At 52.4% G+C, this 26326-nt stretch overlaps 1 protein-coding gene across 3 annotated transcripts in view; it reads right to left on the bottom strand.

Annotated features, from left to right (window-relative positions):
• ACOT11 (acyl-CoA thioesterase 11) overlaps positions 1–23950 on the bottom strand; it is a 41107-nt gene extending 17157 nt beyond the window's left edge. Inside the window, exons 1-3 of one of the 3 annotated variants that reach the window (XM_081145094.1) lie at positions 23683–23950; positions 2267–2474; positions 1232–1301 (exon numbers count right to left, since the gene is read on the bottom strand). In XM_081145094.1, coding sequence (XP_081001220.1) covers positions 1232–1301; positions 2267–2474; positions 23683–23715 — 311 coding nt within the window. In that variant the 5' untranslated portion in view covers positions 23716–23950. Of the gene's footprint in view, positions 1–1231; positions 1302–2266; positions 2475–6028; positions 6092–23682 lie in introns of those variants that run through there. The other 2 variants (XM_081145095.1, XM_081145096.1) reach the window with 2 other exon arrangements.
• Positions 23951–26326: the final 2376 nt, after the last annotated feature.

The raw sequence follows: 26326 nt of genomic DNA, 5'->3' as shown, positions 1-26326 counted from the left end.
CACAGGGCACAGGGCACAGGGCACAGGGCACAGGGCACAGGGCACAGGGCAGTTCTCCCATAAATAGTGGCCACTAAATTAATACATTCCAACATTATTGCATCAACATTGGTTCATCAATTGTGACAGAGGTACCACAACATGAATGTAAAATGCTAATAGAGGGTCTGGATGTGGGGTATATGTGAACTCTCTACAGCCATTTTATAAATCAAAAACTAATCTAAAATAAAAATATTTAGAAAAAGTATTACAAAGAACCCATATGTCAGAGACCATTATTAGCATGAAACTTACCCCTATGAATTGAAATTATGTTTCTATATCTGCCTCCCTGCAGTATGGGCACTCCCAGGTCACAGGGGCTACGCTCCAGGTGACCTTGTGTACCATGGGCCCTGGTCCGGAAAAGGTGCCAGTAGTGATGAATGACTAAAGAGTGAATACAGAGACTGGCCAAACATTTTCCTTAACCACAACACTCTGGGCACCAAGGAAGTCCTGAATAAGCCCTTGGCACTTGATATTCTAGGCAATGATGGAGAGTTTAGGAGCCCAGTGGCAAGAGCACTGTAAGCAATCCCAACAGTCTATCTTAGGCTGAGGGCTTGGCATGGTCCTTGGGTCCCAGCAAAGCTCTGCAGAGACAAGGCTCAACACAATGTAATGAAGAGCTTTCTAACCAGTACAAAAACAAAACAAAACAAAAAAACTGTGAGGTAGTGAGCTTCTCATCCTGGAGGTATGGGAGCAGAGATTAAATGACCCAAGCTTCTGACTCAGGCTTTGCCAAGGCTCCTTATCTAGGGGCCTCGCTACAGTCCAGGTACCAATGACCTAGAGAGAATGTCTGAGATCAAAAAGGCATCCACTGATTAAGTCTAATGCCTTCCATTTTGCAGATAAGAAAACTGAGGCCCAGAGAAAAAGCCTGACTTCACCAAACTCACACAGAACCCCATGATGCTGCCTGGGCAACATCCAACTCAAATTTGAAGCAACTTCCTAGGTTCCACACTGGCTGGGGGAACTCACCCTACAGCAACTAAGAGCAAGCCAGCTCGCACCCACCACTGTCCCAGAGACCCTGCTGATGGGTCATTGCTTCCCAGAGGCTTCCCCCACTCCATCTGCAAAGGCCATCAGGTTCCAGGCAGGAGAGACAGGGGAGGGGCCCCTAGGCTTGTGGTGGGGAGTACAGAAATACCTAGAGGCAGGAGGGGCCACTTACCTAATGGTGTGCTCAAAATAGATATCGTCCATGGAGGCGGTGACGCAGGGACAGCCAGCATGCCTCTCCGCTGGCATCAGGAGAAGAAAACCATGTGTTAGCAGCCTCCCACATTACGCAGGCCTCTGATCAGATGTCAGACCTCCCGAGCTAAGGCCATGCCTCCGCACCCACAACCATCTCTACTTTTCTTCAAGGTTGCTGTGTCCTGCTTTATATACTTGGTTTTTGTCTGTCTAGTAACTCTCCCTTCTATTCAACTGCAAGCTCCTCGAGGGCAAGAATTTTTGCCTGCCTCATTCATTGCCTTACCCCAGTCCCAGAAGGGTGTCTGGCACATAGTAGACACTCAATAAGTAGCTGTCGAATAAATGAATGGTCACACCATGCTATGCTACCTCCTGGCCTTCTAGAGTGCCTGCACAACTGCCCAGTCACCTTCACCCACCTTTGTTTACTTGCCTGAGTCATTCTCACCCTCAGGACTCTGCTCACATGCCTTTGTCCCTCTAGAATCCCTTCCTTCTGTCCCCAGGGTTTGGTAACAGCCTCTGGACTGTTCTCCCACAGCCCCAATTTCACCTTCCTTTCCCAGTCCTCATAAAACAGTGCTGGGGGGCAGCTGGGTCACCTGTCTGTCTCCCCATCAGACTGTGAGCTCCCCATAGGTTGGAGAATATTGGGACATCAAAGCGATGAAATGAGTTCAACTCAACTTAATGCAGGGAGCTCTTTATGGCAGACAGCACGGTACTTGCTCACAGCATGGCTAAGCCAGTCGTGGAGCAGCCACGTTTGAGGCCGTGCTGTGTTGGAGCAGGGACCTAAGGGCACTCAAAGCTGGGGCTTTAGGGGGAGAGGGTGGGCCAGAGCTGAGCATCGAGAAATGGGAGGGGGCATTGCAGGCAGGCAGGCTGGGCTGAGGGACGAGTGTGGTACTCAGGGAGACAGCGACCATCTCAGCAAAACTGAGGCCTGTCCTCTGGGTGTGTGGGCCAGTGGGTGGGAGGATGGCTGTGCCGATCACAGTCTCACCAGACAGGCAGGCCGTGGTGTCGATCCATTTGAGCAGCTGCCCGATGCTCAGCTCGCCTCGCTGATTGGTGTGGCAGGGCAGCACCAGCTGGCTCATCTGCACCTCTGTGGGGTTCCGGTACTCCTCGCCATCTGCCATGCCGTCCTTGTTCTCTGCACGTGAGGTTGACTTGCGGGACTGACGGTTCGAGAACACAGAGGCCAAGCCCTGGGGAACAGGTGGGGTCAGAGAGGTGAGCCCACTGCAGGGTCCCCTGGGTCTGCCCATCCCTGAGACCTGAGGGCTAGAGGGAGAACAGAGAACCCCAGGGCCACCTCCCACCAGACCCCAACTCCAAGAGTGGTCACCACCCTCCAGCCCATAGCTCAGACCTCAGGGGGCAATCTGGATGTCATTTATGCCCAGGTTCCTTTTAGCCAACAACTCCATGTTGACATGACCTGGGACCGGAGGGAGAAGGAGGGGAGAGGGGAATCTGCAGAGAACTCAGTCCTCCCTGCTTCAGCTCATGGGTTGGCTTTTTCAAGTTTTGCCTCTGAATGACCTTCATGCTTGAAAGATTCCCCATCTGTGCAGAGGCCCCATGAGCCTTCTGGCAGGCAAGCCTGGGGATTTGTTCCCAACAAAGTCTTTCAAGAAGCAGCTCCTATTTCATCCCCCAAGGGCCCCTTCCTGGGCTCCTTGTTCTTCAGATGACACCTCTGCTGGGTGCTCATTTGTCTTTCGCACTTAGCTCTACTGACTGGGAGGGCTCTGGGCAGTCCCTGAGCAGCTGTGTGATCCAGGCCAGGGCTCCAGCAGCTGCCAGCTGGAGAACCAGCTGAGAAAATCCTCAAACTCATTAATTAGAGGTGGAGTTTCTGCCCGGGGCCTAGCTTTTCTTAGTGCCCAGGCAGAAGAGGTGGTTTGGATGCCTAGTAGTCCCTTGGATAGGGAGGGATGGAGAAGATGAAGCCAACGTGGCATCCCTTCTCTCTTGCCGGCTCTCCCTAATCAGACTGTGAGCAAGAGCTGGGCACACCTGCATGTGCAAGAAAGGTGACAGGAGGGGCAGGCAGGAGTTCCATTCTCAGGGCCAATACCAAGTGTGGTGATAACAGTTGCCGTCAACATTTATATATCACTTATTAAACATCAAGCACTCTTCTAAGCACTTTCCATGTACTAATTCAATTTTATCCGCACAACAAACCCCTGAGGTAGGTTCATTATTACCCTCACTTCACAGTTGAGGAGACTGAGGCCCAAGTAAGAGGCAAAGCTTAGCTTGACCCCAGGGCTCTGGATGCAGTTTGAGGTCCTACCCACCACACAGCACTGCCTGCAGGGACTCCTGGAGCCGAGATAAGAAGGAAGCTGGATTCAGCAGAAGAGAGTGCCACGAGATCCGATGCTGACCCTGCCATTGCTCAGAAGGGGGCAGTGACAGCCCTCACACATGAAGTGTGTACTCCTTGGATGATTCTCCCCATGAGACTCCGTAGCTATTCAATAAATTCAAAACACACCAACATGACTGGTTCAAGGTTGCTGACTTAAACTCAGATTTGAACCAGGTCTGTCTGACCCAGAACAGCTTGTGGGTCCCCAGAGAGGCAGCTCATTCCCAAAAGCCCCTCGGTACCAGGTACAATGCTGGGCACTGAGGAGAGAGAGAGGAGGGCAGCCATTCCAGGAACTCTCAGTGTAGGTGGAAGCTTTCAAGGTGCCAGGCTGCCAGGCTTGCAGGATCTTGCAGGCATCTCGCAGGCCTTGTGGTCTAAGCAGGACTATCACCATGGTAACCACTGCCAAGGCATTTTCCAGCCTGGTGTGCACTGGGGGCCTGCATGGATGCGGATACGGGTGGCTGCCTTTCTGGGTGTGGGAGACGGGAGAGGGAGGAAGCAGGCAGACTCTGTTCACCTACACTCTTCCCAAACCCCTCCCACAGCCAGGGGTTCTGCCCAGCATATTCCAGAAAGAAGCCTGAAGAAAGCTAGGGAGATGGGGGAGGCAAGACGCACAGGGTAAGCGGGAAGAAGAAAGGGAGCAGACATGTGGGGTTTCTGGGCAGTTCTGGGCATGCACACATAATGTCCTTGCTTCACAAGTCTATTTTCACATCCACTGCTTCGGGGATCCTCACAAGGAAGGCAGACCCCATTTTTACAGTTGAGGAAAGTGAGGATGGGAAAAGACCTAGGCCAGAAGTCAGGACACCTGCGTTCTAATCCTCTCTCTGCTTCTCACCTGGTCAAACCCCACCCCCACCAGCCTCCTATTTCCTGTTCTATAAAAAGGAGTCCCTACCTTCCCAATGGACTCTATATGCCTGAAGGCAGGATCTTTGCCTCATTCATTCATTTATTCATTCATTCATTCACCCAGCACACTAGGCCCTGTGCCAAACATTGAAAATGCAAAAGTAAATCGGGCCAATCCTTTTGAGAAGCTCCTGCTCTGGTGCTCATGTCTAGAAGGGTCTGCAGTAGGACCTCATCGAAGGTTTGTGGAGGGACAAGCAGAGCCAGGCTTAAGTTCAAATCCTAGCCCTGTCCCTCAGGTGCTATGTGATCCTGAGCAAGTCCCCTCTCCTCCTGAACCTCATCTATCACTCACAAGGCTGGCAGGGACAGTGGGAGATTGTCAATACCCAAAGTATCCCCAGCCCTGGGTTCCTGGATTCTGGGGTTTAACCCTGAATGGCTCTGGCATGCCTGGCTGAAATTTCCAGTGAGGAAGCTAAGGAGCCCTGTCACCCTGTCAGACAGTAAATACTGAGCTCCTCTAAGCAGGGCCGAGCTCCCACCTCCCCACCCCCTATAAGCTGTGGGATAAGCCCCACTATGGCTATCTCCCCACTCCCCTCAAAGAGAAGGGTGCAGAGCCCTTAGGCTGTAGCACCAGCGTAGGGGACAAAGCAGCACCGGGATACGGCCCCTCAGACTCCAACTCATTCCTTGGCTCCGAGACAGCCTGCCCACGTCAGGCCAGGCCAGGCCAGGCCTCCTTCTTGTCCCAGGGTGGGCAGGCAGCCAGCCAGCCTGGGAGGCAAAGGAGTGTGCAGGAGGGTTTGGCCAATGGGGCCCTAGAGCTGGGCCACTCCTCCCAGGGCCAGTCTCAGAGAACGCAGAGGTCCTGGCTGGAGACAGGTCCTGGGGTGGCCAGGCAGGCTGAGCCAAGACAGCTGACAGAAAGGGCAGAGCCCACTACAAAGGTGGGGTCAGAGACGTGCCCTCTCAGAAGGCAGCCGTGCCAGGCTCTGGCCCCCTGCCATAGCAGAACTGGCCAGATTAGATAATTCCAGTCTAGGCCTCAGCTGGCTACACTACAGGTTCTGTGTCCCTCCTTCTGGGCCAGTTATGTCACAGGCCTGCTGGTCAAAGCAGGAAGAGGCCACTTCGCCCAATCCCTTCATTGATGGGGAGACTGAGGCACAGGGAAAGAAAGGCCAGTCCAGGGTCACACAGCTGGGGAACCAGGATGAGCCCTCCTAGGCTGGGGCTCCTTCAAGGCAGTTTGACCACAGCCCCACACTAACGCACATGGCCTGGATTTCCCCCCTCCCCCAATAAGCCAGGGAACAGGGATCCAACCCCTTGAAGCTCTCAGCCTACCCCACTGCCCTGGTGCTTGATGCCCCGCACTGCGGCTTGCTGGACTCCTTCCATAGCCTGTTCACAGGCCTCCTGTCTCCCTCCATCTTCTTCTGGCCTCCACACAGCACCAAATGGATATTCCCCAAAAACAGATCCACAGACTCAACAACCATAACTTACTGTGTCCGGCCTGGCAGGAGACCAGGTCCAGCCCTTGTAACTCCTCCCACCATAGGAATTTGTTCTGTCCCTTAGGTCCACACAGACCTGTCTAAATAGTAAGCCTGATCAGACACCTCCCCCCCTGCTCCATACTCGACAGCTCCCTACTGCTCTCGGGGTCAAGGTCCTACTCTGGCCCCTGCCACAGTGCCCAGTCCCTGCCCTGCCAGCTCAACCACAGGTGGTTCCTCAGAGCACCACGCTCATCTACCTCCATTCCTCCGCCACGCGGGTGCTGCTTCTGCCCAGGATCCCTTTTTCTTCCACGTCTGCCAGGTGAGTCCTTTCTCCTTCTTCAAGTCGCACCATCCCTGCCTCTTCCCAGCCCCCACAGCCTCGCCTCTCCATCGCAGCACTGACAAGCTGTGCAGTCACTGTGTTCACAGACGCTTCTCCCATCAGGCAGGTTTTCCCACAGGACAGGGGCAGAGTCAGGCTGGCACAGAGCAGGTGCCGAATAAACACCTATGCAAGAGGCTAATGACAGGGGTCACCTTGGAGCTGAGGCTTGGAGATGAGGAAGGTGTGAGGTGCAAACAGGACGTGAAGACAGCACAAAGGACAAGCAGGAACAGTGGTGCCTCGGTAATGGGAACAGCGTGGCAAAGGAAAGCCTGAAGCAAAGTACTAGGTACCTGTGTGGATGGAGACAGAGGGAACAGGGCCAAGGAGTCCCCCAAAACCATGGAAGACTCCTGGAGAGGTGTGTGGCCTACAGTGACTACCCAGAACAGGAGACAGCCAGCAGAGAGATCTCAGTGCCTGCAGGAGCCATCAGGAACAGCAGGAGGAGAGCAGGCGAGGCCCACCTGCCCTGGTGGGAAGAAGCAGGCTTGGGCGACCTCTCAACTTCCCATAACAGACAGGCCTTGGAAGTCGACCTGGTCAGGGTTCAAATCTGGTTCCACAACTTACTTGTGTGACCTCAGGGCAAGATGCTCAACTTCTGTGGGCCTTAGTTTCCTCATCTATAAAAATGGAGTTTTAATATCTACCTCCTGAGGTCATCCTAAGGATGAAACTAAATGAGACCAAGGATTTAAAGTTCCTAGCATGTGCCCGCCATTTGGCTAACATCTGTTGGGCACATACTGTTAGTATTATAAAGCTGAGTTCAGGCTTCCCACAGAAACACAGCTGGGAAAAATCCAAATATAATTCACACTGGACTTTACACAGCCTATTCTCACCTATGAGCTCACCAGAACTTCATGGTGACTGTTAAGGGGCAAGATTATTAGCCCATTTGTGAGGTCCTGTGAGAATTCAAAAAGCCATTGACATTGGAGCCAGGACTCAAGCCCAAGGTATGAGACTGAAAGCCCCTGTTCCTCTCACTCTCCAGCCTTGCTTCTGCAGAGTAGGTGGGGACTAAAATGCAGGCTTAGGGGGCAGGGTAAAGCAGCCTTTGACCTGCCCTCAGAGCCCAGGGCCAGGCCTCTGAAAGGCCTGGCTGTCTGAGCATGACCACTCTGGGCTGTCTGAGGGAGCTGCTTAACTGGATGCCCTGTCCCCACAGAGACATCAGGATGGCCTCCAGGTGGTTTCCCCACCAGCAAGGCAGGCACATCTGTCAACATCCTAAACTCCCAAAAAAGGCCCTGAGGCAGCCTGCACACACACACACACACACACACACACACACACACACACAGGAGGCAGGTGTACTGGGAGCTGAGATGCAAACAGAGCTAAGAAACCAAATAAGGGAGAAGTAATCTATGTTAGGAATCCAGTTGCACAAAAATACTGCCATAGAGAATTACACTTGGCCTTGAGATTCCCAGTGGGCAAGGCAAAAAAGGGTAACAGTGGGTACCAAACTCAGGTAAAAAGAGGAAGCAGTCGTCCATGAAGCCAGTCTGAGGGCTGGGAGGACACCAGTGGACTCTTCCAGGCTTCTGTCATATAATATCAGATCAGATCTTCATTCTAGAAGATAAATAATGGTCCCCAGTGCCTTATCCTCATTTTACTTCTAGCTACAGGGTGTCTTGGCCCTTAACATTTTTCAAAATTTGGGGGTGGGAAAAGTAGAGAATTAAATCAGTATTTTTTATTAAGCCCTCCTATATACCATTCATTTGGTTAACATTTATTGAATACCTAGTATGTATCAAGTTCTATGCTGAGCTTTCAGATGTATTATCTGAATTATGTATTATCAGTAATTCTCATATCTACCCTGTGAGGCATTGTTATTCTACCCATTTTACTGATGAGCAAACCAAGGACGAATGCCTGTATATCACTTCTGAGCACCTAGGAAGAGGTAGAGTGTAAGACACTCCCAGACCCGCCAGCCAAAACCCACAGTTACATCTCTATAGCATTTCCATAGGCCCTAGAGGTGGGGAAGATAGAAATTTTTCCCATCTGAGACTCAGAGAGGGGGAGCAAACTACCCAAATCACATAGCCAATCAGTGACCAAGGAGAAAACAGAGGCCACAGCCCTGAATCCCTGTCCAGAGCCCACGGTCTGGTGCAGACCAATTGGGCGGTGGACTTCTGACCGCCAGCCTTGGGGGAAATTGCTCTATAGGTGAGGAGTTTTACTTGGAGTGGTAGAAATGTTTTGGAACTAAATAGAGGTGATGGTTGCACAACACGGTGAATGTACTAAACGCCACTGAATTATACACTTTAAATAGTAATTGTATATTTTACTTTGATAAAAATTTTTAATTCTTCAGAAAAACATTTCAGATAAGGTAAGCCTATTAAATTAAATTAAATGTAAAATGCCAACTACATTCACACACAAAAATGTTGGAAGCAGAATGTTTAGCATGGTACCTTGCACATGGTAAAAATGGTAAGTAGCTTTTATTATTAGCTCTCTGGGACTCAGTTTCCTCATCTGTCAAATGGAGAATTTACCTATAATCTCCAAGACGTGGCTTCCAGGAGGAGGTCCTCAACAAGGCCCCTGAGGCCCCTGGCAGACAGCCCGGCCACATCTCCAGTCTTGCTCATACCACGTGCCCCTGCTTCATGGGATTCCTTCAGTTCCTCATACTCATCATGCCAGCACCCACCACAGAGCCTTTGCCCGTGCCATTCCCTCCGCCTGGTGCACCCTCACCTCTCCTCTTCACCTCTGCAATGCTTACTCACCACTCAGTTCAGTTATCCCTTCCCCCATCCTCAGGCTCCTGGCACCTGCGCCTCGCCTCTTTAATGCTCTCTCTGTAATGAATGACAACGTTTACTTAATTGTGGCAGTATTTGGTTGGCACTGGACCAGAAGATTCACCAGGCAGGAGCCTTCTCTCTCTACTCTTGGTGTCAACAGGGCCCAGGAGAGCCTGGCTCATTGAGGACCAAATGAATGAGTTTGCTCAGTGGGTCCCCAATTCCCACTAGTGTCACCCCAAAAGGGCAGGGAGAACACGGGCCATGAGGTCAGGCAAGGTTCCCCACTAGAGGTCCGGCTCTCACCCCTGCCCCTTCACCCCATTTAGAACGGAGCCTGAACATCACCTGCCTCCTCCACCCCCAGGGTAAAAATAACCTTGTCTGAAATCTGACACCTACCCTCAGCAGGGTCATCAGGAGAACTCCCCCTGCCCCACGAGGGGGGGGGGGTGAAGAGGGCACTTCCTGAATGCTTTCCCATTCCTATCCCATCTGAGCCATGGACACACATTTGAGGGGTTATCACTGGCGAGGTACACAGGGGACCCAAGCCCAGAGAAGTCCCCCGTCCTGTCCAAGGTCCCCCTCCTCTGAACGACAGAACCAGGCTTAATCTTCAGCGCAGGCCTGCTGCTTCTACCTACACCGCAGCCCTTTCCTCTACCATGAGAGTGAGGAGGGTCTCAGAGATTGATTACAATGGCCTGCTCCTATGACTAGGGAAACTGAGGCACTGGGGGCTCTCTGTCCAAGGTCTTAAGTAAAAAGGCCTAGAGTCAGGCAGACCTTGGGTAAGTTACTGAGAAACTGAGGGCAAATACCCCCACCCCATCTCATCCAAAAGTAGTGTGATCCCAAAACTGAAGGCACCGGCTAACTGTAAAGTGCTGTGCACATGTTAGAGAGCGTCATTTGAGGGGCTGGAGAGGATGAAGCAGTTGGGCTGGACATACTTTCTTTCTTAAACAATGAGGCTCCAGCAGCCTTTGTTTCTCAGCTTTGGGAAAATGAAAATGTGGAGGAGGCACCGTGGGACCGTGGGTTCCAGAGCAGGGTAGGCTGCAGTGAACCCAGACCTACCCTCAGCAACGCAGAGGCCTCAGACCACTTGCTGACTCCCACCCCCCACCCAGTGATTCATGTGTTCCACAGCTGAGCACCCCCCACAGGCCGGTTTCCTCATCTGGAAAATGAGATTATAAGCATTCTGCAGAGTTGTCCTGAGTGCAAAGGGAGGGGACATGGAAAGTGCTTTGCAAACTGCAATGGTTCTGCCTTCCTTTTCCTCACTGCCTGAGCGTCTGAGGAGGACCTGCCAGGGTGGACAAGCCTGAGTGGGTCCCGTCCTCACTGAGCTGCAGAACAAGGGGTTACCTAGGGGGCGCTGTTACACCGAGGGGGTGGCAGGGCCTGTGGAAGTGTTTGGAGCCTGCAGGATAAGGGGCTGGCTTGTGGGGCTGGGTCTTCAAATTAACCTCAGCCAACCCCCTCACTCCCATGCCTCTGTATCGCTTGGGCGCTGTCCCAGCAGTATGCCCCATAACTAACGATCAATGAGTATATGAGCAAGTTTTTCCATGTCTCTGACCCCAACTTCCTCGTTTATAAAATTGAAAGGGTGGTTGTGTAGGTGAGATTGAGAACAATGGCCCTCCCTTGCTTAAATATTTAATATGTGCCAGGCACTATGCTAAGCATTATCTATGCATTATCTCATTCACTCTTCACACGGCCCTAACAGCTGAATGCTGTCATTATTCCCATTTTATAGATGGGAAAACAGAACCTCAGAAAGGGAAAATAACTTGCACATGCGCGCGCACACACACACAATCACAGTCAGTAAAGGGCACAGTCGGGACTTGAACCTAGTCTGTTTAACTCAAAGGCTGAGGCTGCTTGGCCACTGTGCCATAAATAATTGCCTCTCTCATTTGCCAGGCAAGGTAATTACTTCGTCACCCCAGGCATTCGTGCCAGGCACAGCCCTTCCTCACCACACATGCTAGGCAGGGACCCACACAGGGACGCTCCCCTCCCTGTCCACCTTCACGTGCTCTGCAGGAAACGGTGATGCCATCAGTACCTCCTGCCAGCACAGTACAGATTCAAAGCACTTGTCTTGCTGGATGCTCAAGGCCCAGAGACTGTGAGGGGGCCAGGGGCCACCACCAGTGAGGAAACTGAGCTGTCTGAGAGCTGAACACTGCACTCTGTAAATCCTCAGTTCTCAGAAGTGTGAGGAAAACTGCTGGTCACCTAGATACATCCCTGTCAGGTGCAAGAATCTCAGCTACCACATTCCCTCCAGTGGCTTCTAGCATGCGCTTGCTTGCTCCCAGAGGCAGGGGGCTCACCTCCTTCTGACATAGACCCTTCCACTGAGGAGCAGGTCTGCCTGTCAGAGTTCTTCCTAACCCTAACCTCCCCCCCACACACACACACAGTTGGCAGCTGCCTCCCTGCGGCTTCCTCCCTTGGGGCTCTTTGCTACCTCCCACCCCCTACCTCCAGCAGACCTCGCAAAGAGGAAGGAGAGATCTGAACACAAGCAGTCTGACCACGAGTCCAATTGTCCCCAATGCTCTAACAGTACCTGTGGCCCCTCAGGGGAGTCACTCTGATAGCACCCGGCTTGGAACCCACATTCACAGACAACGCCCCCATGCAAAACCTCCTGGCAGTGGGGTGGGCCCTTCAGGAGCTGTGAAGAACAGGATCAGCCTTTCTCCTCATCAGAGCCCTCCATGCCCTCCCCGCTAGACAGCCATGGCTGCTGCTGACACTGCTTCTGCATCACCATGTCAACAGGTGGCCAGGCGCTAGGTCAGACCTTGTCACCCTGACAATAACCCTGTTTAACCTTAGAGCTGGAGACACCAGCTACAAGCATCACAAGTCCCCTTCAGGAGGGCAAGGGAGAGGGAAAGGGGGAGAAAGAGAGGTTACAGAGACAGAGAAAGGGAGACAGAAGGGAGAGAGAGAACAGAAAAACCATGAGGCCAAAGAACAGAGGCTGGGAGAGAACAGAGCAAGTAGAAGAGCCTCCCCTCCCTCTCTCCAGAGAGAAGTAAGGGAAGCAGGAAAGGGGCCCCATCTCATGCTCCCAGGCTGCACACATTCCTCAGGCCTGAGCTGCTCCTCTCAGCCCTATAGGATTCTGGCTGCAGCTGGGACTTCCTGCCCCAGGAAGCTAGCAAAATGCTGGGTGGCCCTTCCAGGCCCAGCTGCTCCTCCAGCCCCTGCAGGCCCCTCCTTCTGAGGGACGGTGCCCCCCCTTCCGACCTCCAGCTGGTGGGGCCACCTCCCCCAGCCCCTTCAGGCTGACCTCCCCTACTCTCCCCAGGCCCCCAGATGTCCCCAGCTCTCCTGCCTACCCAGGTCTGCAGTCCTCCTTGTCTTCCTTCCCAGCTTCCCCTCACACAACACACCAGCTTTTTACCCCGAAGTGTTTAAGAAACCTTCCTAAGCAGGGCCGAGTGGTACGAGCAGGCGTTGTGACTTCATCCACAGAATGGGCTCCCTTATACCAGGTAAGGGGTAGGCCAGACCTCAGAATGAGGCCTAGCAAGGACACACCAACCCTCGAAGGGCTGCTTCTGAGGCCCTGAGGCCGCAGGTGTAAGGGTGACGCCCAGAACCGGGCCCACGCATTTGTGGCAGCACCACCTGCTCTCCACCGGGCGCTCCAAGTCTTTCCCTCGGCCTCAGACTCTCTGGCTGCAAGATACCTGACCTGTGCTAGTCCCACCCTCACCCCTGTGTGCCCCACATGTCTCAGAGAAATTTCAGCCCACAATAAAGGTTTGTTGAAGAAATGACGTGCAGGGAAGAGAGAAGAAGGAAAAAGGGGGCTGGCAGCAGGCCCTCCGGACCTGGGCTGCATTCGCATCCTGGCCCCACTTCTGTCTCCCTGGATTACCTGAAGCATATAAGCCATGCTGAACCTCTTTCCACATCTATAAAGTGGGAATGATGTTCATAGAGAGGATCCAAAGAGATTTTATGTGCAAAGTACTTAGAACAGGGTCTGACCAATCGAAAGTGCTTGAAAAGTGTCAGCACTTCATCCCAGTTTGCCAAGGTTGGGGTTTGATTAGGGCACATACAAGAAGCAATCAATGAATGAATGAATGCATAAGTAAATAAGTGGAACCACAAATCGATCTTTCTCTCTCTCTCTCTATCTTTCTCTCTCAAAGTCAATAAATAAATTGTAAAATTTTAAAAAGGGGGGGCATTGTTGAATGACACAGTAAATCATCCGAGCCTACACAGATGCCCGGAGGTAAGAGACACCCGCTGTGACTGGCCAGGCAGCCTTTGCTGAGCCCTCACCAAGCTCAGGGATGAAGCCCCACTTTCAGGTAGAAAAGAGAGCTCAGGGGAAGCTTCCAGCAGCGGTGGGGGTCAGACCGCCTTTCAGACTCATTCTGTGACAATCACTGCCAGGTGACCATGCAATCTGTTAGCACCAGGGCTTCATTTCAGCCACCAATCAAGATGTTGAACAGGTCAGAGTCTGTGGCAGTCCATGGAGGCCTCCCACAGATGTCCACAGAGTCTAACCAGACTCAGGGAGTGCTGGGCCCCAGAAAGGTTTAAGAAGCCTCAGGAAGGAAATGGCTTCTTGGAATAGGAGACAATCACTAGAAACCAGCTTGGGTTCACTGGGAACAGGGCATTCTAGGCACAAGGGAGCAGGTCACTGGGGTAGGAATAAACGTATTTTGTATATTTTGTGTTTGCATAGACCCAGAACATTGTAAGTGCTCAGTAAACATGTGTTAAATTGAACCTGGGAGGTATCTCCAGTGGACTACCACATTTGTCTGCTCTGTTCAACATTTGATCCAATGGCTTGAATGAAGACACACCCAGTCACGGATGGCCACCTGAAACGCTGTGACATAAACATCAAACCAAGCAGATGAAAATAAACAAGATTCACAGTATCAGCCTGCATTTATGTTTTTCTGTTGCCATCACTTTGCTTTAAGTTACGTGCATGCTGGGTGGCTCTAATTTAATGGTTGTTTATGCAAAAGCAGCCTCATGATTTCATCTGTCCACAGCTCAACAGTGACAACTGCTGTAACCAAAGGAGCACCCTGTGGCTGCCGAAGGTTTCTGTGGTCGTGAGGGGTGGGAACATGTTTAGGGCAGGAAAGATTTAGTGGCAGGGAGAAGACAGACTTCCGCTGTGGCACAGCAAGCAGAGGGAGGCCCAGCCCTGAGAGGGACACAGAGGGAGTGGCAAAGGACAATCATGCCCCGGAGGGGGCTGGGCTACATTTGGCAGGCCTCTGGTTGTAAATCTAAGGACTGGCTGGGTCAGAGGACAGCAAGGGTCCTGGTAAGATATAAAACCAAGACCAGACAGGGATGGACAAGGTGAGAAAGAGGCCAATTCTGGCTGGGGATCAATATTGATCAAATATGGCTACCAATTCTTTGCTACTCTTCTCTTTGACAGGTCAAGTCTAATCCCTTCCCCTTGAATCTATATACGGGTTGTGACATTTCTATTGGTGACTTCAGAGACTAGATTATGAGAAGCCCGGCAGCTTCCATCCAGGTCTCTTGGGACTCGCGCTCTGGTGGAACTAGATGCCAGGTGGGAAGTCTGACCACCCTGAGACCATCATACAAAAAAGGATCCATGTTGGTGCTGGGAGTGACAATCTCAGCTCGGCCCAACCTTCAGACCACGCCAACAGGCCAGGTACCAGTGACGCCATCTGGGACTCCCTAGTCCATCCCATCCACCAGCTGAATACCACCAATTAATCTTTTTTTAAAAAAAAAAAAAATATGTCTTTATTGATTTCAGAGAGAGGAAGGGAGAGGGAGAAAGAGATAGAAACATCAATGATGACAGTCATTGATCGGCTGCCTCCTGCACACCCCCTACTGGAGATTGAGCCTGCAACTGGGGCATGTGACCCGACCAGGAATCAAACCATGACCTCCAGATTCATTGGTAGATGCTCAACCACTGAGTCACATCGCCAGGCCCCACCAAGCAATCTTTGGTAGAGTAATATCCAACAACGCCATATAGAGCAGAAGAGTCACCCAGCCAAGCTCTGCCCAACTCCTGACAAAAAAATCTCAAGATATAATAAAATGATTCTTGTTTTAAGCCACTAAGTTTTAGGATAGTTTGTCACACATCATAGTAACTAGAACAGACAACATTCAAAAAGAGAGCCAAGACAGTTATTTAAAGGGAGGGTGGGAGGAAAAACCTGCAAAGGAGACTGAGAAGGAGTGCTGGGCAAGGTGGGAGGAGCACCACGGCGGGGGGGGGGGGGGGGGGGGGGGGGGGGATCTCCGAAGGAGGGGAGCTGCTGGTCCAGGGGCACTGAGAATTCAAGGCAGATGGGGAGAGAAGCTATAAGAGAGTGAAAAGTGGGGAGAGTGTAGAGAGAGAGGAGTCCAATTAGAGTGAATTAGGGAAAGAAGAGGTAAGGAAGTGGAAGCAGGGACCACAGAAAACTTTCAGAGATTTTTGTGGAAAGGGGGAGCAAAAAAACAGGATAGTAGTTGGAAGGGGACAGGGGGGCAGGGAGGGGTGTTGTTTACCTAGAGCCTGAGAGGTATTAGAGCTCATTTGTCTGCTAATGGGACAGAGCAAGTAGGAGACAGGTCCCCCTGAGCCATAGAGCTGCCTATAGAACAGGGGCTGCCCAAGAATGGCCCTCGCAGAAGCTCAAAGATCCCTTTTTAGAAATCAATGGCTGCTATTTATTGTGCCTACTGTGTGCCAGGTCTCGTTCTTGGTGGTCCTTTAATTCTCAACTCCACTCTGAAGCAGGAATCCTCATTTTACAGTTGAAGAAAAGGAAACTCAGTCAGGGAACATGGAAAGACCCACCCAAGGACACATAGCCAATAAAAGGCAGAGGGGAGATTGAACTTGGGTTCTCTGACTCCAGAGCCTGGTGAGGATGCTGTATGTGTGGATAGGGGAGTGGGGGTGGATGCCAGTCCTGGAGGGAAATCCAATCACTAGTCCATGGGATGTCTGAGACAGAGTCTGGCACTCTAGAGACCCTCCATGGATTGCCTCCAGGTTCTCCTGACTTCCAGGCGAAAGGGGGGAAATCTGGAAGAGGGGTGGTCTCTGACCAGTCCATCCCCCCTGGGCAGCACCCCTACCGTCATCATCCCACCTTGGCTTATCCACGGCGCCTAGCAGGTTCAGAAGTCCCTCCCAGCCTTCTATCTGCCCGGCTGAGAACAAATTTAAGCTTTGAGACACACCTTCTCTGAGCCTGGCTGCCCGGAAGCTCTCTTTATCTGCAGAAGCAAGGTGGGCCTGGTGGGGACCAGGCAAACTCAGTCTCAGGGGGCCCTAAGGGTGGGGTGGAGGGTGCCAGGAAGAATTCTGTGCTTGCCCCCTTCCCGTTTTCTTCAGGGGAGGGTCCCTCCCCTTAACCCAAAGTCACTGAAGCCTCAGGCCTTCCCCCCCACCCTTCCCCACATACCCCACTGCTCTCAAGGCCGGCAGGCACACCATTCAATCTCTTAAAACTCCTCTTCTCTCTGTAACCGCCAGCATGAGATAAACCTACTTGGCACGAAACAGGCGCAAGTGACAGGGACCATTATTACCCCGGAGTCCCAGTCCCCGTGTTACAGATGAGGAAACACGCTGGGAAAGGGGTAGCTGCTACTCACTAGACAAGAGCCAGCTAGAATCCTCTGACTCCAAACTATCCATCTGTCCCTCCCTCCACTCACAGGGAAAGGAGAGAAGCGGGTCTCTCCACAGCCTCCTTAAGGAACAAAGGGAAATTGAGACGCACCTGGTTCAGCTCAGCCTGGAGAGTGCTGGAAACCTGAGGCTACTTTAGGAAGGCTCGAGGGCCACTCCCTTCCGACCTCTGACCGGTTTCCAGGCCTAGGAGCAGGGCCACACCCCCAGGGGCGGATCACAGCCTGTTCTAGAGGTCACAAATAGGACAATGCCAAGGAGTGAGGAGATCTGGGCTTTGGCAGTGCCACCTACAGTAAGTAACAGGTTCCCTGCTTGGAGAAGTCTCCACCCACCCTGAGGGCACCCGCACCCCAGTGGGCAAGGTCCGGACCCCTGAGCCCAGCATCCCATCCTGAGTGATGGGCCACAGGAGCAGCTGCCAGCCTGCTGACCCGGGGCTTCCGAATAAGCAGACAAGGGAAAGCAAGTACACTTGCCTCCTAGACTGTAAAGTGGGTGCACAAATGAGGACAAAAGTGGGTGTCCTTGAGGACAGGGGACAGGTCCCATGTCTCTGAAGAGTCCCAATGTCTCATTACAATTTTTTCCAGCTTTATTGAGATATTATTGACAAATATAAAGTATATGTATTATTTAGGTTGCACAGTGTTATGTTTTGATGTACATATACATTGTGAAATGATTACCCCAATCAAGAGATGCTTAATACTTAAAGTTTACTGACATTAATTAATTAATGTCTGATTTGCTGAGGGCAAATTATTACTATTTAAGAAACCCCAAGCAGGATGAGGGGGCCAGGGAGGGACTCCTCAAGTGGTCACTGCCAAGTTCTCTCCCCATTCCTTGTAGACTGGGCTCTTTCCCACATCTCACACATGCCATTGTCTCTGCCTAGAACCTGGAAAAGCTTCCAAGCTCCTCCAGGGAGCCTGGCCTGCCCCTGGGCTGTGAGGGGCCACCTCTGGGCCTCCCTCTGTCATAGCCTGGCCACACTGTGCTGTCATCATCAGTTTGTTCCTCTCTGTGTCTCTCCCATCAGTTGGGGGCACCTGAGGACAGGTCCAGTGTGACTCAGCCCTGCATCCCCAAAGCACCGGACTCTGGTCCTTTCCGTCACTGCCCTGATGCCACCTCCTACCCGCAAGGAAGCTGCCCCTGGGAATGGCAGGAGCACGTAGGCCCATAGCCAGGGAGCTTGCAACGGAGCCGCTGGCCAGCACCATCTGTCCCTGGAGCCACAGGACAAAGCACGCAGAAGGCAGCACTGTCAGTGCCTCAGTTCAGCCAGGTCAGCCCAGGACAAGAAAGGCCACGGCACCAGTGTCCCACTCAGTGCAGCTTGGGGCCAGACGAGACCTGGAATTCTCTAACTGGCTCACAGTTGCTCAATGCCAGGGCCTCGGTTTTCTTCTCTGTAAAGCCAGAGGAATACCAGCAGCCTGGCAGAGCAGAGGAAAAGTTTAAATATGACTGACACTTAGCAGGTACTCAACAAGAGCTAGCTTTTACTGTCTCATCTGACCAACTGACCCTGCTATCCACCCATTAAGGAAACTGAAGTCCAGACGAGATGAAAAGAAAAGAACCAGTACAGTATTCACCATGGCCAATTATGTGCCAAGTTTTACAATCCTCCAAAGTCTTCCACCTCACCAACCATCTAGCAAGATCTGCAGGAAGACCTGGTTCACAGATGAGGAAACTGAGGCACACAGGAGTGAAGTGAGTTAGTGTCTCCATGGCAGGTCTCTGTGGGCAAAGTGGTGAGCCCTTATCCAGAGGCCCCAGGAATGCCAGCTCAGCACCACCTGGACCAGGCACAGTTGAAGGGCAGTGGAGCAGCCTCCCTGGACCTGGTGTGTGCAAGGTGGGGGAAAGTGGGCAGCCCTGGCTCTGCATTGTCAGTGTGTGAAGGTGGGGGAGGCTAGGATGGTGGGGTGGGTCTGAGTATGACAGATAGCAAAACCACGTTTTGGGCACACAGAGGCTCCAGATGCCTCCCTGGTTAAGACAGGGCCTGGAAAAGGGCCCAGCCTCATAGGTAGAAGTTGAGTCCCTTGCCAGTGGCACAACGCCAGGCACATCACCTTACTTCCTGGTGCCTCCTCTGTACCAGGGCACTGATCCTATCACCCACCTACATACTGTGAGTGGTCAGGGGTGGGTGGGAAAGTGGCTGGAACCTTCAGGGTGCTGGACATTCAGAGGAGAGGAACCATGATGATGTGCTTCCCTGGGTCCCCGAGCTCAGTGTGCAGGGACTGTGTACCTTAGCACCAAGCCTGGGGGACCAGAGAGTCCTCAAGGAGTGCACAGTCTGGTGGGCAGGACTATTCCAAACCCAAAACCCTGCCTACAGGACCCAGTCCCCCAGCCTGCTGCACATGGCAGCCATGTCTCAGCCCCTCCAGCTGCTCTGCCCTCCCTCACTCCACTCCAAGCCGCACTGGCCTCATTCAGCTGCTCAGATGCACCAACTTCCCCCTACCTTGGAGCCTGCAAAGAAATGCTGTTCCCTCTGCCTGGAATGCTCTTTCTCCAGTTCCTCCCACAACTGCCTCCTTCTCAGCTGCTAGGTTTCCACTCAGTTATCACCTGCTCAGAGAGCTCTCCCTTGCCCTCTCTCATTACTCTCTCACTGTCCTCTAGATAGGCTGAGTTTAATCTCAGCAGTGCCACTTACTAGCTGTGTGATCTTAGGCAAGTTACTTAACCTCTCTGTCTCAGTTTTATCTTTAATATGTCACAATACCATTATCTACTTCCGAGTTGTTATAAGGAATAACTGAATCATGCATGCCTAGCACTTACATGACATTCACTCCCACTACTGCTATTCACATCACTTAGCACAGATTTTCCTTGTGTATTTCTTTCACGACCATTTCACTGGGTCTCCCTCATTAGCTGTCAGCTCCACACAACAGCCTGGGTTCATCACAGGCTGACACATGTTAATCCTGTGGAGGGAACAACTGAAGTCAGGACAACATCCTAAGGAAATGCCATTAATTCTGGGAGCAGGCAGGATGGGAATTGGAAGCGGAAATGATGGCCGAGCTGAGTTTTGAAAGATAAAGAAGAGTCCTCCAGGACAGACTAAGAACACTAAGGGTGTCTCCCTATGGCTGAGACTGAGGTTCAAATGTGGCTCCTAAATAGACTAAAGCTAAGTGTCTGAGTCTTGCCTCTTCCTCCAGGAAAACTTCTGGGACCACTTCAGTCCCTGTCTGAGCTCCTCTTGTCACTCATTCATTCAGTAGTTTTTGCACTCCTACATACCATGGGAACGTCATTTTATGTCTACAGTTCTCCCTTCCACCCTTACATGGAGGGGCAGGGGTCCTTAATCAAATGACCCCTGCCATACATTGTCAGGATCAACCTCAAGGTCATGCACAAACCCCTTCGCAAACATCCAGACCCCCAGGATGTCAAGGCTGGTGGGGACCTTAAGGACACCCAGAGATGGGGAATATCTGGTCCAAGGTTGCATGTGTGCAATGGGGTGAAGATAAAATTCTAATCCAAGCTGACCAAATGTTATACCCTAAACCTCCTCACACCTGAACTTGATCCCTAATGCAGCTGGGGTGTAGGGGTGGGGAGGCACACCTCCAGCTGTTGTTGGGTTCAAGGTGAAGCAGTGGGTCACCACAGGGGGTGGGGAGCACATGTAGGTTTGTGGGCTCATGTCAGCAGCACTGCCCTGGCACAGGGCTTCTCAGGGGAACTGGGACACACAGCCCCACCCCCATTCCAGAGTAAATAAAGTTCCTGAGCTCCCCTGGGAGCTGACCTGGACCAGGCTAGAACACAGGCTGAGCAGCGATACCCAACCTTCCACTGGGGTGCCAACAGGTCCCTACCCAGCCAGGGGTGTGGAACTCAGTGTCCCGTGTAGACTGACCTTTGGGTGGGAGAAGGCAGGACAGGAGGACCTATTCAGCACCACTAGACAGGCACTCAGTGCTCCTCCAACCACTGCCCCCCAGCTTGGGAGCAGACTCCCCACCTTATTCATTGTCACTTCCTCCTTAGTGCCCTCCACCCTTCCCTCACTCACTCACTCACTCACTCACTCACTCACACTGAGTACCCAGTGGTGGGTAAGAGCCAGAACATTCCAACTCCAAAATGCCCACTATCTGCAGAGCCACAAGATACTGACAAGGGCCTCCAACTCTGTGGCGCGGGGCCCTCCCTTTGTTCCCAGTTTAACATGGCTTTCTTTAGTCCTCAGTGAAGGTAGCTGGGTGAGGGTTTGGGTTTGCTTTTCATTAAGAATGGCTTTGGTAACAGTCCAGAAGAAAACAGTCCCCAACTCTCCTGTATTCCTGGGGAGCTTAGGAATTCAGGAAGGAATCAGGGGAGTACAAGGAGATCTGCCATGTAGGCAATGGTTCAAAGGTGGCAATCCAGGCCAGAGTGTTCCCGGCTAGTATGAGGTCACCAGTGTCACCTTGTGGGCCCAACTTCCACACCCCACAGCCATCTCCACTCCCAGATTCAGCGGGGCAGGGGACAGCGGGGAGAAGAGGAATGCCAGCAGGGCTCTGAGTAAGGACATGTGGGTTGGAATCCCACTCTGGGCTTTCCTCAAGCTGAGCCTCAGGTTCCTTAACAGCTCAAACTCTGGCCCAGTCGGCGCAGTTCAGTGGTTGAGCATCAACCTATGATCCAGGAGATCAGGGTTCAATTCCCGGTCAGCGCACATGCCCTGGTTGCAGGCTCGATCCCCAGCAGGGGGCGTGCAGGAGGCAGCTGACCAATGACTCTTTCATCATTGATGTTCTATCTCTCTCTCCCTCTCCCTTCCTCGCTCTGAAATCAATAAAAACCTTTAAAAAAAGAGCTCAAACTCTGGAGCCAAATTCGAGTTCGTGTTCAAATCTCAGCTCTGCCACTTCCTACCAGTGTGATCCTGGGCAAGTGACCCAGCTTTTCTGAGCTCCAGTTTCCTCGTCTGGGATATGGGGATGATAGCTCTACCTCCCTTCCAGAGAACTGAATGGGTTAATATATGCATGGTCAGGTGCCTAGCATGGTCAGCGCTATGTAAAGCATTGCCCTAGAAAAGGTTATTGTTATCTCCATAAAACAGTCACAGTGATACGTTCCTCCCCTGCTGCCTTCTCCCCATTTACTGATGAGGATAATGGGGAAAGAGTCAGATCAGTGGGAGAAGAGTTAAAGATGACCAGACATAAGAGAAGACACAGACAGCCCCACCCACCTGGAAGACGCTCTCTGCCCTATGCTCAGGGAACAGAGTGAGACACCCTGCTGCTCAGATCCCACCTTTGACCTCACTGAGAACTTGCCTGTGCCCATCTATTCATTAAGCATACCCTGGGGCTCTGGCCCTGCCCCACACTGTGCTGGGCACGTCAAGAGCAGCCTTGGGGACTCGCTGGCTGGTGGAAGAGATGCACATGCAAGTCCACCACACAGACAGGTGAGAAGGGGCTAACAAAGAGGCTCCCTGTGCTGAGAGAAATCTGGAAGGCTTTCCAGAAGAGGCAGCATCTGAGCTGAGATCTGAGAGCTCAGAAGTAACTTTCCAGGGAAACAAGTGAGCAGGGAGCAAGGGGAGGCTGGGGGTCACTCTAGCAGAAGGTACAGAATGTACAACAGCACAAGGAGAGAACAAAGTTGGTACACTGAGGCAGTGGCAAGCAGGGCAGGATGACTGCCATACTAGATGCATAGGGGTGGGCAAGGTGAAATGAGAAGGGAGAGGTGGGCAGAGCACATTACCAAAATCCTTTTGTATCAAGTAAGGAACGTGAACTTTATACTGAAGGCAGCCTTCTGAGAAGATGCGGAATAATCGCATTTACCTTTTAGAAGCGTCCCTCCAGTGGAGAGTGGATTGGAGGGGCTGGATGTGGGACAGGGAGCCAGGGAGGAGAGGCTGCCCAGAGTCTGAGTTGAGTGGCAGTCACATCGACAGAGGGAGGGGATGGATAAGAGATTTCTTTATTTGTCCCTGTCCCTTTTCAAAAGGCTTTTCCTGAAAACATCCTCAGAGCCCACCCACTCTACGCCCAGCACAACCTCTGCCAGTGTGCCCTGAACCCTTCTCTGTTCACCAGATCAAAAGCCCGCTGAGCACTTGGTCTGTCTCGTGCCTCTGAATCTAATCTCAGTTCCAAAGTCCCTGTTAAGAGGTTCCAGGGAGACGTTCTCTGCGAGGTCACCTTGCAGGATACATTTCACCAGCCCTCCCTTGGTCCTGCACTTGCTCTCCCAAAAGCTTACTATTCCCGAGAACCCTTCAGAACACTGGCTTCCCCTGTGGCACTGGCCCACACACCCCAAACCCTGTAACATCTATCAGCTCCATGGCCTTTGAGCCCTGAACTCTGAGAGTTAAACAGCACACAGCCACAGAGCTCATGAGTCCTGCAGAAACACACACAGAGCCCTGCGGAAAGAAACACACACCCCCGGAATAGCACTCCAGACACAAAGAACGTGCACAAGATAATTGCACTCAACTCAACCCGCCCCAGGGGAGCTAACGGCCCCTGGGGCTTGTTTGGGGAGTGTTGCTTATAATAAACCAGCCCAGGGGTCCTCGATTTCTCCTGCCAAAAGAGAGTTAGAAAATGGCCCGTGGAAAATGAGAGAGCAGGCATAGAGCTTCTGACTTAAAATGGAAACTTCAATTCTCTTTTGGGATCCCCAGATCCTCCCCTCCCCTTTGCCTCCCATCTGCCCCGGCACACCCTCCATACCCTTCGCAGTTGATTTCCAACATTCTGCATCATTGTGGCTGAGACCCCGCTCGCTGGTCGCACAGATGGCAGCACCCTCCAAGAGTCCCGAGTCACCTGAGCAACAGCTCGGGCTCCATATGAAGCCTGCCGGCAGTCTCCTCGGGCTCCTCCCCCCAAGCTCCCGCCCCTGCTGAGCCCAGGACCCAGCCTCCACTCAGACTGCCCGCGGCCCCCCTCCTCCTAGAGCCCCCACACAGCGGGCTCCTGTGCCTGCCTGGTGGACAGGAAGGAAAGAGGCTGCCAGCTGGGGCATAGCCATGTCAGGGGGCCCTGTGCCCGCCCACTGGGCTCCTAGCCGGACACTCATTTTGCTTCCAGCCATAGCCAAACTTAGTCACCCCATTTCCAGCCCCTGACATTCTCTCCACGGGGTCTCTTGGCTCTGGGGTGGCTCCCAGGGGCTGGGCAGCTCCAGATCCCCAGCCCCAGCCAGGCAGACTGGTGAACCGGGCAACAGGTTTCCATCCATGTACAAGGGATCAGGTACAAAGGTGGCAGGAAACCAGAGAGCTGCCAGCAGCGTCCCAGAGAGATACCAGAGCCACCTGCTAGGACTCTTCACCCTTGGAAGTGCTACTCCCCCTGTCCCACTGCTCCAGGCTGCTGGCATCCAGCAGCTGCTGGCCAGGGACAGGGCACACCCCTCACTGCCTTAAAATAGGTGGCATAACTTTTCTAAAAGTGGCGCGTGCCAAAGCCCACGCCATTAGATCCACAGGACTCAGTCCCTGGGCACCCGTCCTAGTCCCTCAGAGCCACTACCGACTGAGAGACACCAGGATTTCCCCTTTTCCCTCTCAATTCTGCAAGAGGCTTAATGAGGAGGCCCTGACACTCAAGTTGGACTGCTTATGACAGGAAAATAAAATAAAGTGCTTGGTGGTTAAGTGAAGAGGAAGGGTGGCCATCCAGGCAGGGGAGCTGGATGGACAAGTGGATCAGGACTAATAATGAACTCCTTACAATAAATGAGCACCTACTGTGTACCAGGCCTCACTATGGTCCTCATTCTAACCCCACCAGAGGGCCTTTGGGGAAGGCAGGTGAAGTGCCCCAGGTGGCGTAGCTATTGAGTGCAGAGCTGAGCTGGAACAGAGGTCAGCCTGATTCTGAGACCACTGCCCTTTCCTCTGTCCCTCATTTCCTCTACTTCACTCACCACATACCTAATACTGTCTCCCCCTGGACTAAGACACCAGGGCTCTGGGCCTAGTTCTTTCACATACACACTGTGACTTTGGGCAGGCTCCCTCTTCTCTTAGCCTCCCTGCTTTCGGCGTCAAGGACCCCAATGTCCATCCCTATGAGCTCAGGCCTTGCCCTCAAATTGCTTATGGTTCTGTCAGCAGTTTAGTGTCTACAGATGAAATTAAAGTCGTATCTTAAGGACTGCAAGATGGTCCAAGGGCGGCGCTGAGGGTTGGGGCAAAACAGGAGGCTTCATTAAGGAGGTGACGCTAGAGCTGGTCTAAAGATTGAATGGGTTTGGATAGGCTGAGAAGAAGCGTGAGGGGGAAGGCCTAACAGGATCAGAACAGGATGCTGTCACAGGCAGTGAGGATCCTACTTTGCAGAAAAAAGCTGGGAATCTGTCAAGGAGCCTCAAATGCCAGGCAACAGGGTTTAGGCATCAAGAAGCTTCTGACAATGAAAAACATGCTCGACATGACAAAAGCCATGTGAGGTGAACAGGACAGGTTGTCATGAGACTGCCCTGGACTAGTAAGGAAACAGCCCAGAGAGGGGACAACTCATATCACTCAAACTCATTAGATTTGGGCAGGTGGCCAGGACAATCTCAGGGTTCTCACTATGCAGGTGAGGGAACAGAAACCCAGAGAGCTTCTGGTCCCCAACCCTACCCTCTCTCTAGAGAACTGTCATAGCTCAGATTCACTGGACTTAGTCTAGTCCTCTCATCTTACAGATGGAAACATTAAGGCCCAGAAATGAAAAGTGAGCCCCCCAAAGTCACACAGTGAGGAAGTCATCCAGAATCACTCCTGACCTCAGGTGTAGAGCCCTGCCCACCCCATCCCACAATAAGGCATAAAATAAGAGAGGCTGCAGTTAGAGTGATGAGAGAGGACGTCCAGCAAGGTTCAATCAGTATTATTATCAGGAGCAAGCCACAGAGGCCCTCCAGCCCCCAAAGGTCTCTCTCCTCTCTGCTATTTATTACAGAACCAACTCATGTGTATCATCAGTTCTGTTCAGGATGGTACCCCAATGAATATTTCCATGGATATCTGCCTCCCCTTTCCAAATCACCCGGGAGCCACCTGGGGGCTATGCCCCTCCCCACCAGCCCCCAGACCAGGGCCCTAAATGCAGGAAACATGAAACACTCTTGCATGAATCATAGTCCTGGAAAGGCAGATGGAGAAGAGGTCTTAAGGGACAACTAGGGCAATGGTTCTCAAACTTCAGCCTGCATCAGAATCAGCTGCAGGGCTTGTTAAACACAGTTTACTGGGCCCCATCCATCTCCAGTAGAGCTGCAGGAGCCCGAGAACTGGCATTTCTAACAAGATCCCAAGGGATGCTGATTTTGCTGGTTCAGGGACCATACTTTGAGACCCAGTGAACTAGGTCAGCCTTC

This window comes from Miniopterus schreibersii (assembly GCF_964146895.1).
Source record: "Miniopterus schreibersii genome assembly, chromosome: 8".
Lineage (NCBI taxonomy): Eukaryota > Metazoa > Chordata > Mammalia > Chiroptera > Miniopteridae > Miniopterus > Miniopterus schreibersii.
The sequence above is the reverse complement of the archived record's forward strand: the minus strand, read 5'-3'. Positions and strand labels throughout refer to the sequence as shown.